This window comes from Nansenia antarctica, assembly GCF_963989245.1.
Source record: "Nansenia antarctica genome assembly, chromosome: 15".
NCBI classification, from domain to species: Eukaryota; Metazoa; Chordata; class Actinopteri; order Argentiniformes; family Microstomatidae; genus Nansenia; species Nansenia antarctica.
This window is the reverse complement of record NC_137685.1, coordinates 22,189,044-22,201,543: the sequence shown is the minus strand read 5'-3', so window position 1 is coordinate 22,201,543 and position 12,500 is coordinate 22,189,044. Positions and strand designations below refer to the sequence as shown.

The window sequence follows — 12,500 nt, the reverse complement described above, 5'->3', positions numbered from 1 at the left end:
AATGCTCGCTTTGGTTATTTTTTAAACTAAAGGGGTTAGTGTGTGTGGCTGTATTTATGTGGGTTCTAGTATATGTAACTCTATATGTGCAACTCGTCACATAAGCTGAACAGGGACTCCTCCCTCCCTTTCCATGTCTTCTGTTCGTGTCGGTTTGTCTCTAAATGTATGCATGTAGTGTATCTTGTGACCATGAGAAGTGTGTAGGGGAGCATTGTGTGATATAGCTATTGCGTGTGAAATCTGTCCCTGTCTAAGAGACAATCTGCAGTCTGTTTCAGAGATAATGGGTCAGGTTTATGTTGTTTTGTATAAGTTTAGTAATGTAATGACTCTGAATGGCCAGTGGAGGACAGTAGACATTTGGAATTCCTAAATGTCCCAAAGTATAGAAGTTTGTATGCTGTGCACGAGTCACTTCCAGCATTTCCTGCATCCTGTGTCTTCATTCCTACTCATGAGTCATGACATATCTTCAAATAATGTAAAGCAAAAGCACTCGTGTTGAGATAAATATAGTATAGTAAATCTAGGTATGATTAATCATTGGAATTACAATCCCACAGGCCGTTGCCTCAAATTCTGTTTTTCATTAACTTCTTTTTTCTTTTTTTCTTACAGACTGCAGATTCACATGTCACTACCGATGCCGAGCTCTCATCCAATTAGATTGCAGCTTGGATCGTGGCTCATTGGACCACACATTGGACCGGGCCTTTCTGGAGCAAACCATAGGACTAGAGCACAACATAGAGACAGATACTAATGTGGTAAGGGCCTTATGATCTGACAAAAAAGGCTGGCAATTATCATTCATGTGTTTGTGATCAATTAGGTCTCTTTCATCAGCCAAGTCCCTAGATGCTGTCACACACAGACACACACACACACACACACACGCACACACACACACACACACACACACACACACACACACACACACACAGCCCCCCTCTATTATAAGTATGGCCTTACAATCATCCCTAAACTATGAATGTCATAAGACTGTCTAGGTTTTGGTCTTCCTCTGAATGGTACTCTTCCCACGGTTTAAATCACCGGCTAGTTTCTTGCCTAACCAGTTCGCTGTAACCGGGCTGTCAAAGCAAGACTAATGTCACCCATATTGACCATGTGATTCCCTTCAGTCCCCTCACATGATTTATTTTCTTCTTCTCACGTTGTCTTTTAAGCTGGAGGACAGGGAAAAGGGGAGGGGATGAGGTCATTTTTTGCCAGTTGGAATTCCCCCCCTCCCCCTGGCCCTCTCTCCGGCGTCCAATCACGTCGCGTTGCGCTGGTTTTGTGTATTTTCCAATCTGAACTCTCTGGGTGGGGCCTGGGCTGGGGACAGAGCGCGTCTAGGGCTGTGTTCGAAATGGCATACTAGCATACTGCATACTCAATGAGTATATACTGCACACTGCTTACTAAATTCATAATAAGTATGTCAATACCAGCCGACCAAAAATCTAGTATACATTTCTTGCATACTCAAATTTCACATTACTCTAGTGTGAACGCACTACATACTCAAAATCTAGGTCATATCTAGTATGAGTAGTATGCTAGTATGCCATTTCGAACACAGCCTAGGGCGTCTAGGGCTGGTTCATCCTGTTCCACAGCCCCGAAGACGAAACGTGTTCACTTTGAACAGGAAACTAAAATATAACGCGCTTACAGAACAACCTCAACAAGCGATCTCGAAGTTTTCAGGGAGATCTATAGAACTATATTCTAGTTGCCTACGAGAGTATTCGATTTAAAACGGTTTTGTTTTAGTTAGTTTTAGTACTCCGTGCGTTATTGGTTAAAAGCGGTCTAAAATAGTCGCTCAAGGACTAGTTGACAAAGTTCTGACATTGTATCGAATTCTGTTTGTCTAGGAGGTCATCAACTCAGTTACTTTGTAGTCTCGTTGTTACGTTTTGATCATGAACGACAAGGAAAGCGCAGTCTCGGATAATAAAGCTCCTTTATCCTTTGAGAAGACCTGGGGCAGTTCCACCAGCAGCGGGTACTGCAGCGAGGAGAACGAGTCCGATTCCGAGTTCGAGCAATACTTCACCGCCCGAACGTCATTATTAACACCCAAAACCCCAAAGAAAGACAAGGTGAGACAATCCGCGGTGTCTTGAAAAGTATTAAAAGTTGATAAATCAATTTTGGGAAAATCAAGACCCTTAATAAGTATTAAAAAGTCTTATCACGATGTTATGAGGTCTTGAATGTTGTAGGTATGTTTCTGAATTAGACTCTGTCCAAAGAGTTTGAGTCCTAAAAACTTTTAGTAAAAGTTTGTGAATTTATTACGTAGTTTTATTAAAAAACAAAGATGAACCGGAAATTCTGTTGTATGAGTGGTCTAGTCTGTTGCAAACTAAAACTGTTAAGTTAAAGGTGACGTCACTGATGTCAACGGTTACAGCTCCAAGTGGCAGTGAGGTCTGGAAAAATATTGACAAGGTCTTTAAAAAGTCTTAGAAAGGCGTTGAAATTAACCTCAAGATTCCTGTATACCTGAATAAGGAAGAGTCGCCAAAAATGTCAACTACGACAGGCTTGCGACACAATTGCACTTCTGCATTTCTTCTGTTGAAAAACAGAAGCTGTTGAGTTCCGGGTATTTCACTGACCGGTTCTAGATTACAGTTGCCTCGCCTCATGTCCTGTTTTATGTGATGATCGTTGCATATAATCGGTAGTGGTAGTGGCCTACTGACTCCATAATAACATCAACTATGGCTCTTATGCTCCATGTCTTAAGTGAGTGCATGAGTGCATGTCTTCAGGTTAGGTCTTTAAGACGACTTAAGACATCTTGACAGACAAAATGTCTTATTTTGGTTAATTAAGACATCTTAAGACATCTCAAGACAAGGTGATGGCTGGGTATGTAATAACATCAAATATGAGATAGAGTCTTGAGGTCAGTAAGTGATGTGGGCCTAACTTGAGAGTATATTTTCCATTGAGGAAGTTGTCAACGTCATCAGGCCTTTCTGCCTGTTACCATTGTCCATGTTGTACTAAAGTTAAAGTCTAGGCTTTTATTTATTGTTCAATAACTCATAAACACACTGTCACCCCCCTGCTGTGACTCCCAAGTTCATGTTTAGGGACGCTCCCGTCCCATGCCTCTCAGGTTTCGCCACCCACACTATTCATGCCCCAACAACACATGAACAAATGAACACAAACACTTTTTTTCCATTGTGTCTGAATGATTCATCGTCTTGAGTGCCATGCTATTGCACAACTTGGTCATGTTTTGGAAACTCCTGTGGCTTATTGTCTTAATAATCACCCATATCATATTGTTTTGGATGAGCTGTGGGTGTTATTCCCATGTTCAAATGACAGCTTCTGTTATACTTCAAAGACACTTCACAGTGCACTCACTCATTTGAAATACTTGGGATTTTGTTGTCAACCATGGCGTGCAGTACACAATGATATGAACTGTCTTTGTGGAAGGTTTGTTTGTGACCTTTCGTTACATATGGAGAGTGACTTGGCTGTCATGTTGTGATTGCCTATTGACTAGTGTTGTGGATTATCAATGAGACTCAAGACAGGAACTAGCTTTAAATCTAGGTATAATATTTATGAAAGAAAATGATCTTTTACAGCTCGAGATGGGACAACACATTATCTGCAGGACATTAACTCAGCAGCCTTTCAATCAGTCTCAGCCTTTCAATCAGTCTTCTGGATTCTGCTTATTGATCTTGCCTTGCCCAGCATGACATTGATTTATGTGCTTCTGTGGGCTTTCATTCATGCTGGCCAGCAGTTGTGGCCAATTCATTTCTCCAAAAACATAAACAGCATCTAATTCATCTCATTTGGAAATGATTACACAGAGTAATCACATTTTCTAAATGATTAAATGACTTGTCAGTGGTTAGTGATTTCTTTTTCTTTCTCCCCATTCCAAGTGATTGCTTTACGTCGAACATTGGCAGACTGTTTCTGTTTCTTGGGGCTGTATGTCCCCAGGGGAGGGGTGTGTTAAACTGGAGTCTAAATGCTGAAGTTGGCAACAACCAGATGGATTTATGGTTATTGATCGATCAATGAATGGATTGTGAATTGAATGGATGGCAGGCCAGCTATTCATTCAACAGGAAAACGAAGGGCTTGTTGAGTCTTAATTGACACAGGAAAAGGAGTGGGGTCTGTGCATCACTGTTCTACTAGATGACATGTTCACACAGGAAAACAGCTCTGGCCATCTGACACAGGATGTGCATAGTTGTGGCTGTGATGTGTCTAATGGGGACTGGAGGGGAAGAGCGTCGTGCAGCCAACCACATGTGCATGTCTGAGAGATGAGAGTTTATGGAAGGGTGATGAGGGCAGCTGACTGGACAGGATATCCCTCTAAAACAGAGGAAGGCTTTGTGTATGACTCTCTGTGAGGAGGAGGAGGTGGGGGGTGCAGCTATTTTTACATTAACACGATGTGTAGGAATTCGGCGAGGCTGGTGGAGGTAGAAATCAGAGGACGGGCTCATTGTAATGCACGAGACGGAATGAGGAACGGCATCAAACACATCTGGCGCATCTCGTTCCCGTTCCATGCGCTACAACGAGCCCGTCCTCTGATTTCTACCTCTGCCGGCCTCTATCAGTAGGAATGCATGACAAACAGCTGCAGGGTCCAGAAAGCCGCCTCCCTCCCCAGAGAGAGGAGGAGTCAGGGGAACTTGATTGGTCGGCGCTGACATCATTGGGCTCTGCTCTGCTCGCGTTGACAGGAAGCAGTTTGGAGTCTGATGCAACTTTGTGAAAGAAGGAGTGGAGCTCACAGGAAGTCTTAGTTGGGAATCGTATGACATTATCTACTGGGAAAACGTAGCGTAAATCTTAGCACATCTGCCGACCCGTGTCGTAAGCAAGAGGCAAACGAGTGAAAAGTCATGATAGAATTTTTCTTTCTAAGATTTACTAGTGCTCCTTTTCCTTAAGCCTCTGTGGCCAATCTGCGGATCCAATCTTGAACACTGGCCCCCTTAACTCTGACCCCTGTGAACCCCATTCCTTAAGGAAATGTAGAAATGAAAAATCACCTCCCCTCGGCCCTCGGTGACCCGAAGGTCACCCCTCTGAATTTTTCATGAGATGGATGTCTCGATTGAGATTTTGTAATGAGGTTTTTGGGCGAATTGATCGATATTCCGCCTCCTCCTCTAACACTCCAACTCATCGTATTCATTCATTCAGTCAGTCAGTATGAACTATAAAGGGGCTCTGTTTGTCCCATGTCATGTCCGCCTTGTCTTTGTTGACCTTGGTCCCATGCTGACCCCTGGTGGTAGGGACGCCAAACTACAGAAGATAACTCCCATGTCTATTTTCAGCTTTCACTTTGAGGAAGATTAAATTAGTAGGCTAAATGAGGATGGTATCTGAATAGTAAATTAGGGTGTGTTGCCAATGAATGGCTGACGAAAAATGTTGATTCATGTTCTCTCTTTCCCTGGGCAGGACGAGCAGATTGAATTTGGGAAGAAACAGGAACTGTCGACTGCTGAGATCCAACAGAAGGTGAAGGAGTTCAACGCTCAGATCAACAGCAACCTGTTTATGAACATGGTGAGTACTAACAAATATAAACACACACGCGCACACACACAATATTCCTCTTATCCTCCCAATAACCGTGATACGGGTGTACAAAATTCTGATATGAATATGACGAATTTGTCTTTTATGTATTATATCGATATTTATATTCATTGTTTTTAATCATCCTCAACAGAACAAAGATGGCTCCTACACCGGCTTCATAAAGGTCCAGTTCAAGCTGGTGCGACCCGTATCGGTTCCCCCGCCGCGGAAAGGCACCGGCACGCAGGACGGCGCCGGCAAGAAGGCCGGGCCCGTGAAACGCCGCACCTCTTTCTACCTGCCCAAGGATACGTCCAAACACCTGCACATCAGCTCCCGCACGCGCGCTCGGGAGGTCATCGAAGCGCTGCTGAAGAAGTTCACCGTGGTGGACAACCCCGGCAAATTCGCTCTGTTTGAACGGACCGAGCGTCACGACCAAGGTGAGCTATGGCGCCTCTCTTATTGTATGTATCTAATATGTGGTCTGTGATTTCGTGATATGACTATTTCTTAGAGAATTTCTTCTTTTGTAGTTGGTGGTTTTCTGTAGTGACGCAGCAAAACGCATAGCTCAACACAAAAGTTATTTGGGGCTGTCCCACTCATATTTTTCATTTTATTGGATAGAGATAGTGAAGGTAGACAGGAAAGTAAAGAGGAGAGGGCATGTCAGCAGGGCATGGGCCGGATTCGAACCCATTCCGACATGGGCATATGTGTGCACTGTAGACCGCGGTGCTAGACCACTGGACCACCCCAGGCCACTATTTGATTCATTCTATCGTCTCTCTCTTCCCCCCCCCCCCCACAGTGTACCTACGTAAGCTGTCTGATGACGAGCGCCCCCTCCACCTCCGTCTGTGCGCCGGCCCCAATGAGAAAACCCTCAGTCTGGTGCTGAAGGAGAATGAGACAGGCGAGGTGAACGTGAGTACCGAGCTGCCGTTTAAACATTTATTCACCTGTGAATCAACGTCGTGGAGCAAGGTTGAATCACGGTTGAATTTTTTGGTTTAGTTGTATTCTATGTTTTTTTCAATGTTAAAACAACAACTGACATTATTTCAACCACATTTCAACGTCGAAGGTCGGTCACGTGCCGGCTGGGCATGGCCACTCTTGCCTTTTAACAACTCATCTGTCTATTCCGTCAGTAAATAAAAGATCCAGCACATAAATTATATAAATGATAAATTACTCTTATTCATTCAACATGGTGGTAGATTCACATTGTGCCTTTAATAATTTGGTCTCTCTCTCTCTCTCTCTCTCTCTCTGTGTCCAGTGGCATGCCTTCTCAATGCCGGAGCTCAAGAACTTCATACGTATGCTGAAGCGTGAGGAAGAGGAGCACGTCAAGCAGATAGTGCAGCGCTATGCTCTCGCCCGCACCCGGATGAAGGAGGCCGTCGCTGGCACCACCCCCGGTTGAGAGGAACGTCCTGCCAGACGGGGTCGAACCACGTTGCACCTCTTGACTGAGGCCATCAGAAGAAGATGACCAAGTCAACGCTGCATCCGACGACCCCAGAGAGAACCAAACCCAACACCTCCCTCAAAGGAGGGGAGTGAAAGAGAGAATGAGAGCACAGAGAGAGCGAGGGCAAGCGCGAGCGTGCGTGCGAGTGAGAGAATGAGAATGAGAGGAAATGAGAAGTGCCTTCCACCTAGAGAGAGAGAGAGTCTGTTGTGCCTGAGTAGAGAATGAGAGTTGAGAGCATGTGAAAACCGTGGCTGCTGATAGACTGGCTTTGTCCGGTTCCACCTTTCATGAGGTGGGTTGGGGGGGACATTTGACTCTACCTGTACCTTACCTGTACTGTTTCTCAAGTTATTCTAGCTGTTACTTGTATCTGGAAATCCAGTCATAATAGCATTAGGGGGCTTTAGGTCAACGATGAGAGAGAATTGTTTCTCTCTGTCCTCTGGGTTCGGTCTCCGAAGGCCCCGAAATAGATATTGACAACGTTCAGGTACTGCTCCTGGCATTTCCAGACACAAGATATCCGTTGGAATAACAAACAGACAGGAAGCCAGGGTATTTAGGTGTTTATTTGATTCCCCCCCCAGCGTCTGCCACGTACTTCCTGCACATCCATATTGTGATGGATGTCACTCTTTTTGCTGTCCACTATGTGAGTCTGAGTGATGTTTGGACATTTTGTTCAGAGCTGTTGTCAGTTGGAAAGACTATCCCAACGTTAATCTGTTTGACAGAGGAATTGCCCTGAAACCTGGTTTAACACGGTTGAACCGGAAGCTATACAAAATGTTCCATCCATTCATTAAAAAGGTTATCTGTGTGTGTATGTTCATGTATGTCTATTTTTTCATGTCGTACTGTGTTGCGAGAGGATAAAACCCAAGCTAACCGCATTTATTTGAAGTTTCTTTTTCTATCGTTCATAGGAGTTGCACATGTGTTTAGCAATGCAATAATACCCTATAGATTTGAAGGACTGTCTGATCCTCTGTTTTGTTACTTTCCACATTTCCCTTCATAACAATGTAATAATTCTCGATTTGCACTTGTTTCATTAAAAAAAAACTTTACCTTGAAAGTGGCCTCTCTTTTATTCAAAATGGTTATATTACATTACAATAGATGGTGAGCTTAGAATGATAAGGTTCTATCTCCGTTTAGAATGATAAGGTTCTATCTCCGTTTAGGGTAGTTCAGAGATATTGAGCGTCAAAGTTTTTACATTCCATTATGTTTCGTGAGATGGAACCTTTGTATTTTATTAATTACTAACTCAAAAATGTCAACATTTTAAAAATAACACCACACAGGCATTAATAAACACCTAATGGATCAGATTATGTAAAAAAACTCAATTTTGACAAAAATGGAGATAGAACCTTATAATTCTAACTGTCACGAGATATGCATAATCCATCCAATCCATAACTGGTCGTGGTGTATATAAGAGAGGTGATTGGTGCAATTAGATTGTGGTCACTGCTCGACCCCCCAAGGTCAGGTGACCAGAAACACAACGTCACTGTCTCTCGCAAGACGTCAGTAGGGGGCTAGCTCGAGCTACCTACAAATATAATAACATAAACAGGCATTATCATCAATACAGACCGCCAGGGAAGGATTCACACGAGCATCAACCCCCAGGACAGCATCCACGTCACCTAGGCAACGGCGACACCGACCCAGTACGTGCTGTCTGTCACACGAACACACGACCGTTAGGTTAGCCGGCTAGCTTAGCATAGCCGTTAGGAGCTAGCTGCCTGGCTACTTGTTTACTAAGGGTTAAGCTAGCCTCCCTGTTACCTACAGATAGATAGCCTGGCTGCAACGCTAACGAAAGGGGACAAATAGTGTGTTAGATAAGATTAGGTGTATTAGCTGATAGTAATGTTATGTAAAGCAAGACGGCCAGTGTTAGTAGTGTGTTAGCTACGGTGTCTGGCTGGTTAGGATACAAGGCAAGGTGGTGTACCCTGGTGTCTGACCCACATTGGCTGGCTAGTCCAGTATCTGGCTAGCTCTGTGTCTTACTGGTGGGTGGATAGCGATGTCATGGTAGTAGGGTGGTCAACCCGTTTAGTTTGTGTGAGTAAACCAAGTAACACTGTGACTGTATCTCTGAATCATTGCACTCCCTTTATAACAGCATCACAGGTTCTAGGCCCTGGACAATCTAGACAATTTGATGGCAGCTACTAGATTGTAATCAAGTGTAATATTGAAATACAACTGTGAACATTTCAAACCTGCAAACTGCGACACTTTAAATGAATGTGCAATAACACTATGTGCAATATGACAACCCTCGGGTACATAAGGTTCAGAGATAGGAAATGTTAGAATAGGTATAGCATAGCATAGAGTACAGCACAGTGTTTTATTTGTATAGTATAGTATAGTGGACAGTGTACATAGCCTTTATTTTTGTCAACCAGCTCTTTTCCCTTTTTTATTTTACCCTTGGCCCTCTTGTCTTTAGTTTTTTTCCTAGCACCAGGGGAGCCCCCCCTCCTAAATGTCGTTGTTTGGTACCTGTACTGTATTAATGACAATAAAGACCATTCATTCATTCATTCATTCATTCATTCATTCATTCATTCATTCACTTGGTTGGCACAGTCTGCTGTCCTGTGCATTTAGCCAGAGTATGTTGTTATGAAGTATAAGATCTCTTTCAAAAAGTGAAATAACGTCTGTATTCTCTTCCCCCCAGGTTCAACTTCAAACCCATGTAAAACAATTGACTGGCTGGCCAGCTCACAACTAACTCATTGCCTAAAGGGTTTTTTCCTGCCATAAGGGATAATGTCACACGAGTAAAGATGGGAGGCAGCGGATCCAAGCCCAAAGGTGTTTGGCCTTTCGCAGGTTCAGCAGCGGGAGGAGGGGACTCAGCCGGAGAGGGGAGCGAGCAGTCCGTGGCGCGGCTCAAGGGGTCCAAAAATGCGACCCCGTTTGTTTTCACGAGGAGGAGGTAAATGTCACCAGGGACCAGTAGTCTTAGATAGAGGCTAACGACTAGACTACATTTCCCATTTGAATTAGCTGTACTCCAGTATAAACTCCCTCTCTATACCGGGGGCAGGGTGGTGGTGGTAGAAATCGGAGTTCGGGTCTCATTGTAATGCATGGAACGGAATGAGGAATGTGGAGGTTGACACCATTCCTGATTCCGTTCCATGCATTACAATGAGCCCCATTGTCCGACGTCCACCTCCACCAGCCTCCACCGCTCTGTGACACGAAGTTGCGTGTCATACTCACAAACAAACCACCCTCTTGTTTTGCGACGCCAGTTCCCTCTACTATGACGAGGACGGTGACCTGGCCCACGAGTTCTATGAAGAGACTGTGGTGACAAAGAATGGGCGGAAGAGGTCCAAACTGAAGAGGATTCAGAAGAACCTCATACCTCAGGTGAGCCGGGGTCCCAGACATACCTCAAGGTGAGCTGGGTTAACCCTTCGAGTCCCAGACAGACTGATGTTTTGTTCAGTGTGTTTCCAGCTACCCCCCCGCAGTGTGAGTACAGTGAGTCAGCCACCCAGCAGCACTACCTACTGCTCGCCTGCAAAAGAGACAATTTGCACACACACACACAGTCTATCAATGCTGTTATATAGAGCTTTTTTATACTATTTATCTCACTACACGTATTTTTTACTGTTATTACTTGATAGTATATTGATAGTACAGGTAGCTCGTCATAAGCATTTCATTGTATGTTTACAGGTGTATCCTGTGCACATGATATGTAAACTCTGATGTGATGTTGGTGTTGTTTCATATCACATGCTTCTCTGTGGCTCAGTCGGTAGAGCGTAGCGCTAACAACACTGCTGGGACCATATATACAGAAAAACGTTTGCACTCACTGCAGTGTAAGTCGCTCTGGATAAAGGCGTCAGCTAAATGGCATATAATTCAGTGGTTTTCAACCCTCTCCTCGGGGACCACCAGCCGTTCCACATATTTGATCTGTTCCACCACCAGCACACCTGATTCAACTAATCAAGTACAACCCATAATTGTTTTGCACTTGATTAGTTGAATCAGGTGTGCTGGTGGTGGAACAGATCAAATATGTGGAACGGCTGGTGGTCCCCGAGGAGAGGGTTGAGAACCACTGGATATTATATTAATGTGGGTGTTGTCTCGGTTTGCAGGGAATGGTGAAGCTTCAGTACCCCCGGATCCATGTAGATTTCCCTGTCATCCTCTGTGAGATGTGAGTGAAACGGGACCGGTCTAAATGTGGAAGACACACCTTTCAGTCAGAGTCGGCCCCCCTCGACACTGCCTCCCCAAGACGGGCAAGTCACCCTAAGCTCCACCCCGAACGCTTGATGTCCTCTGAGGCAATGGGAAAGGGGGGTCTGACTACACACTGAAACTGTGGACGGACTGTGTCGGACTTATGCCGTGGAGAGGATGAGAAGAGGCAGAGTAGATGTTTTGGTGAAAGATAGAACATAGACGTTACAGTTCTGCCTTTTGTGACATTTGTAGACACGCGTGTGTGTTTGTGTGTGTGCGTGCGTGAGAGAGAGAGAGCACTCCAAATAATAAGGTTTATGAAACTACCACTCTGTATCCAGTATGTTGACAATGTTCATGTTGTACTATCGTATCGACGTCTGCCTCAATGAAGGGAGCCCAGACCTGCACTAGTGACCTTTTCATGTAAATACAGTAACTGGAGTTGGAAAATACTTGAATAAATGGTAAAACAGGCAAAAAAAAAAAAACGACCGTCTTGAGGCTATCCCCCGTCACTGTCCAGTCCACATTATGACTCACAATGACAAGCCAGACCAGGGCCAACACCAGAAAGACCCCCACACTCGATTTGTATGAAGAGCTTTTGTTCCCATAACAACGTGGTCACGGGGTTAGGCATGATGAACGAACACCCCCACGAAGCCAGAGTTTCTGTAGCGGATCAGTTTACAATACCAAGGTTTCAAGTCACTGAAACTTTATGTGTTGGTTTTGAGTGACAATAGACCATTGTGATAGGAACTTGGACGTTATAATAAGCAGTTGTTTGAATCACGCTTGAGTCTCGCTGCTGTACGTCTGCTTGAGCACCAGGTGGCAGCATTCTATCGCGTCTATGTTAGCCATGAGTCATTCATAGGTTTGAATCAGTTTCTGTTGTCATATGTAATGATTTAGCCTAGTTAATCAGCAACTGATGAAAAGTGTAGTCGTTTATGAACACATACTTAATACGTAATGGGAATGTGTAATCTATTTGTGTAGTAAATTATGGCCAATGATCTATATATCTATGTATATATATATGTATGTATATATATGTATGTATATATGTATATATATATATATATATATATATATGTGTGTATATGTATGTGCATATATATATATA

The 12,500-nt window shown here is 44.0% G+C and overlaps 2 protein-coding genes across 2 annotated transcripts in view; both read left to right on the top strand.

The window, feature by feature from the left end:
* The window catches only part of LOC308171354 (ras association domain-containing protein 1-like), a gene marked incomplete at both ends in the record, with an annotated part of 8,961 nt that extends 1,907 nt beyond the window's left edge, over nucleotides 1-7,054 (top strand). The window contains 5 exons of the mRNA XM_080546191.1: nucleotides 622-770; nucleotides 5,497-5,604; nucleotides 5,771-6,062; nucleotides 6,434-6,549; nucleotides 6,908-7,054. Of these exons, the coding sequence (XP_080402317.1) occupies nucleotides 622-770; nucleotides 5,497-5,604; nucleotides 5,771-6,062; nucleotides 6,434-6,549; nucleotides 6,908-7,054 (812 nt within the window). The remainder of the gene's footprint in view (nucleotides 1-621; nucleotides 771-5,496; nucleotides 5,605-5,770; nucleotides 6,063-6,433; nucleotides 6,550-6,907) is intronic.
* A 2,876-nt stretch (nucleotides 7,055-9,930) lies between these two features.
* tusc2a (tumor suppressor 2, mitochondrial calcium regulator a) lies at nucleotides 9,931-11,891 on the top strand (the record flags this gene model as incomplete). Its single annotated transcript, XM_080545656.1, has 3 exons — nucleotides 9,931-10,082; nucleotides 10,405-10,525; nucleotides 11,275-11,891. The coding sequence occupies 3 exons, from the start codon at nucleotides 9,931-9,933 to the stop codon at nucleotides 11,338-11,340; spliced, it is 339 nt and encodes a 112-aa protein (XP_080401782.1). The 3' UTR covers nucleotides 11,341-11,891.
* Between the last annotated feature and the right edge of the window lie 609 nt (nucleotides 11,892-12,500).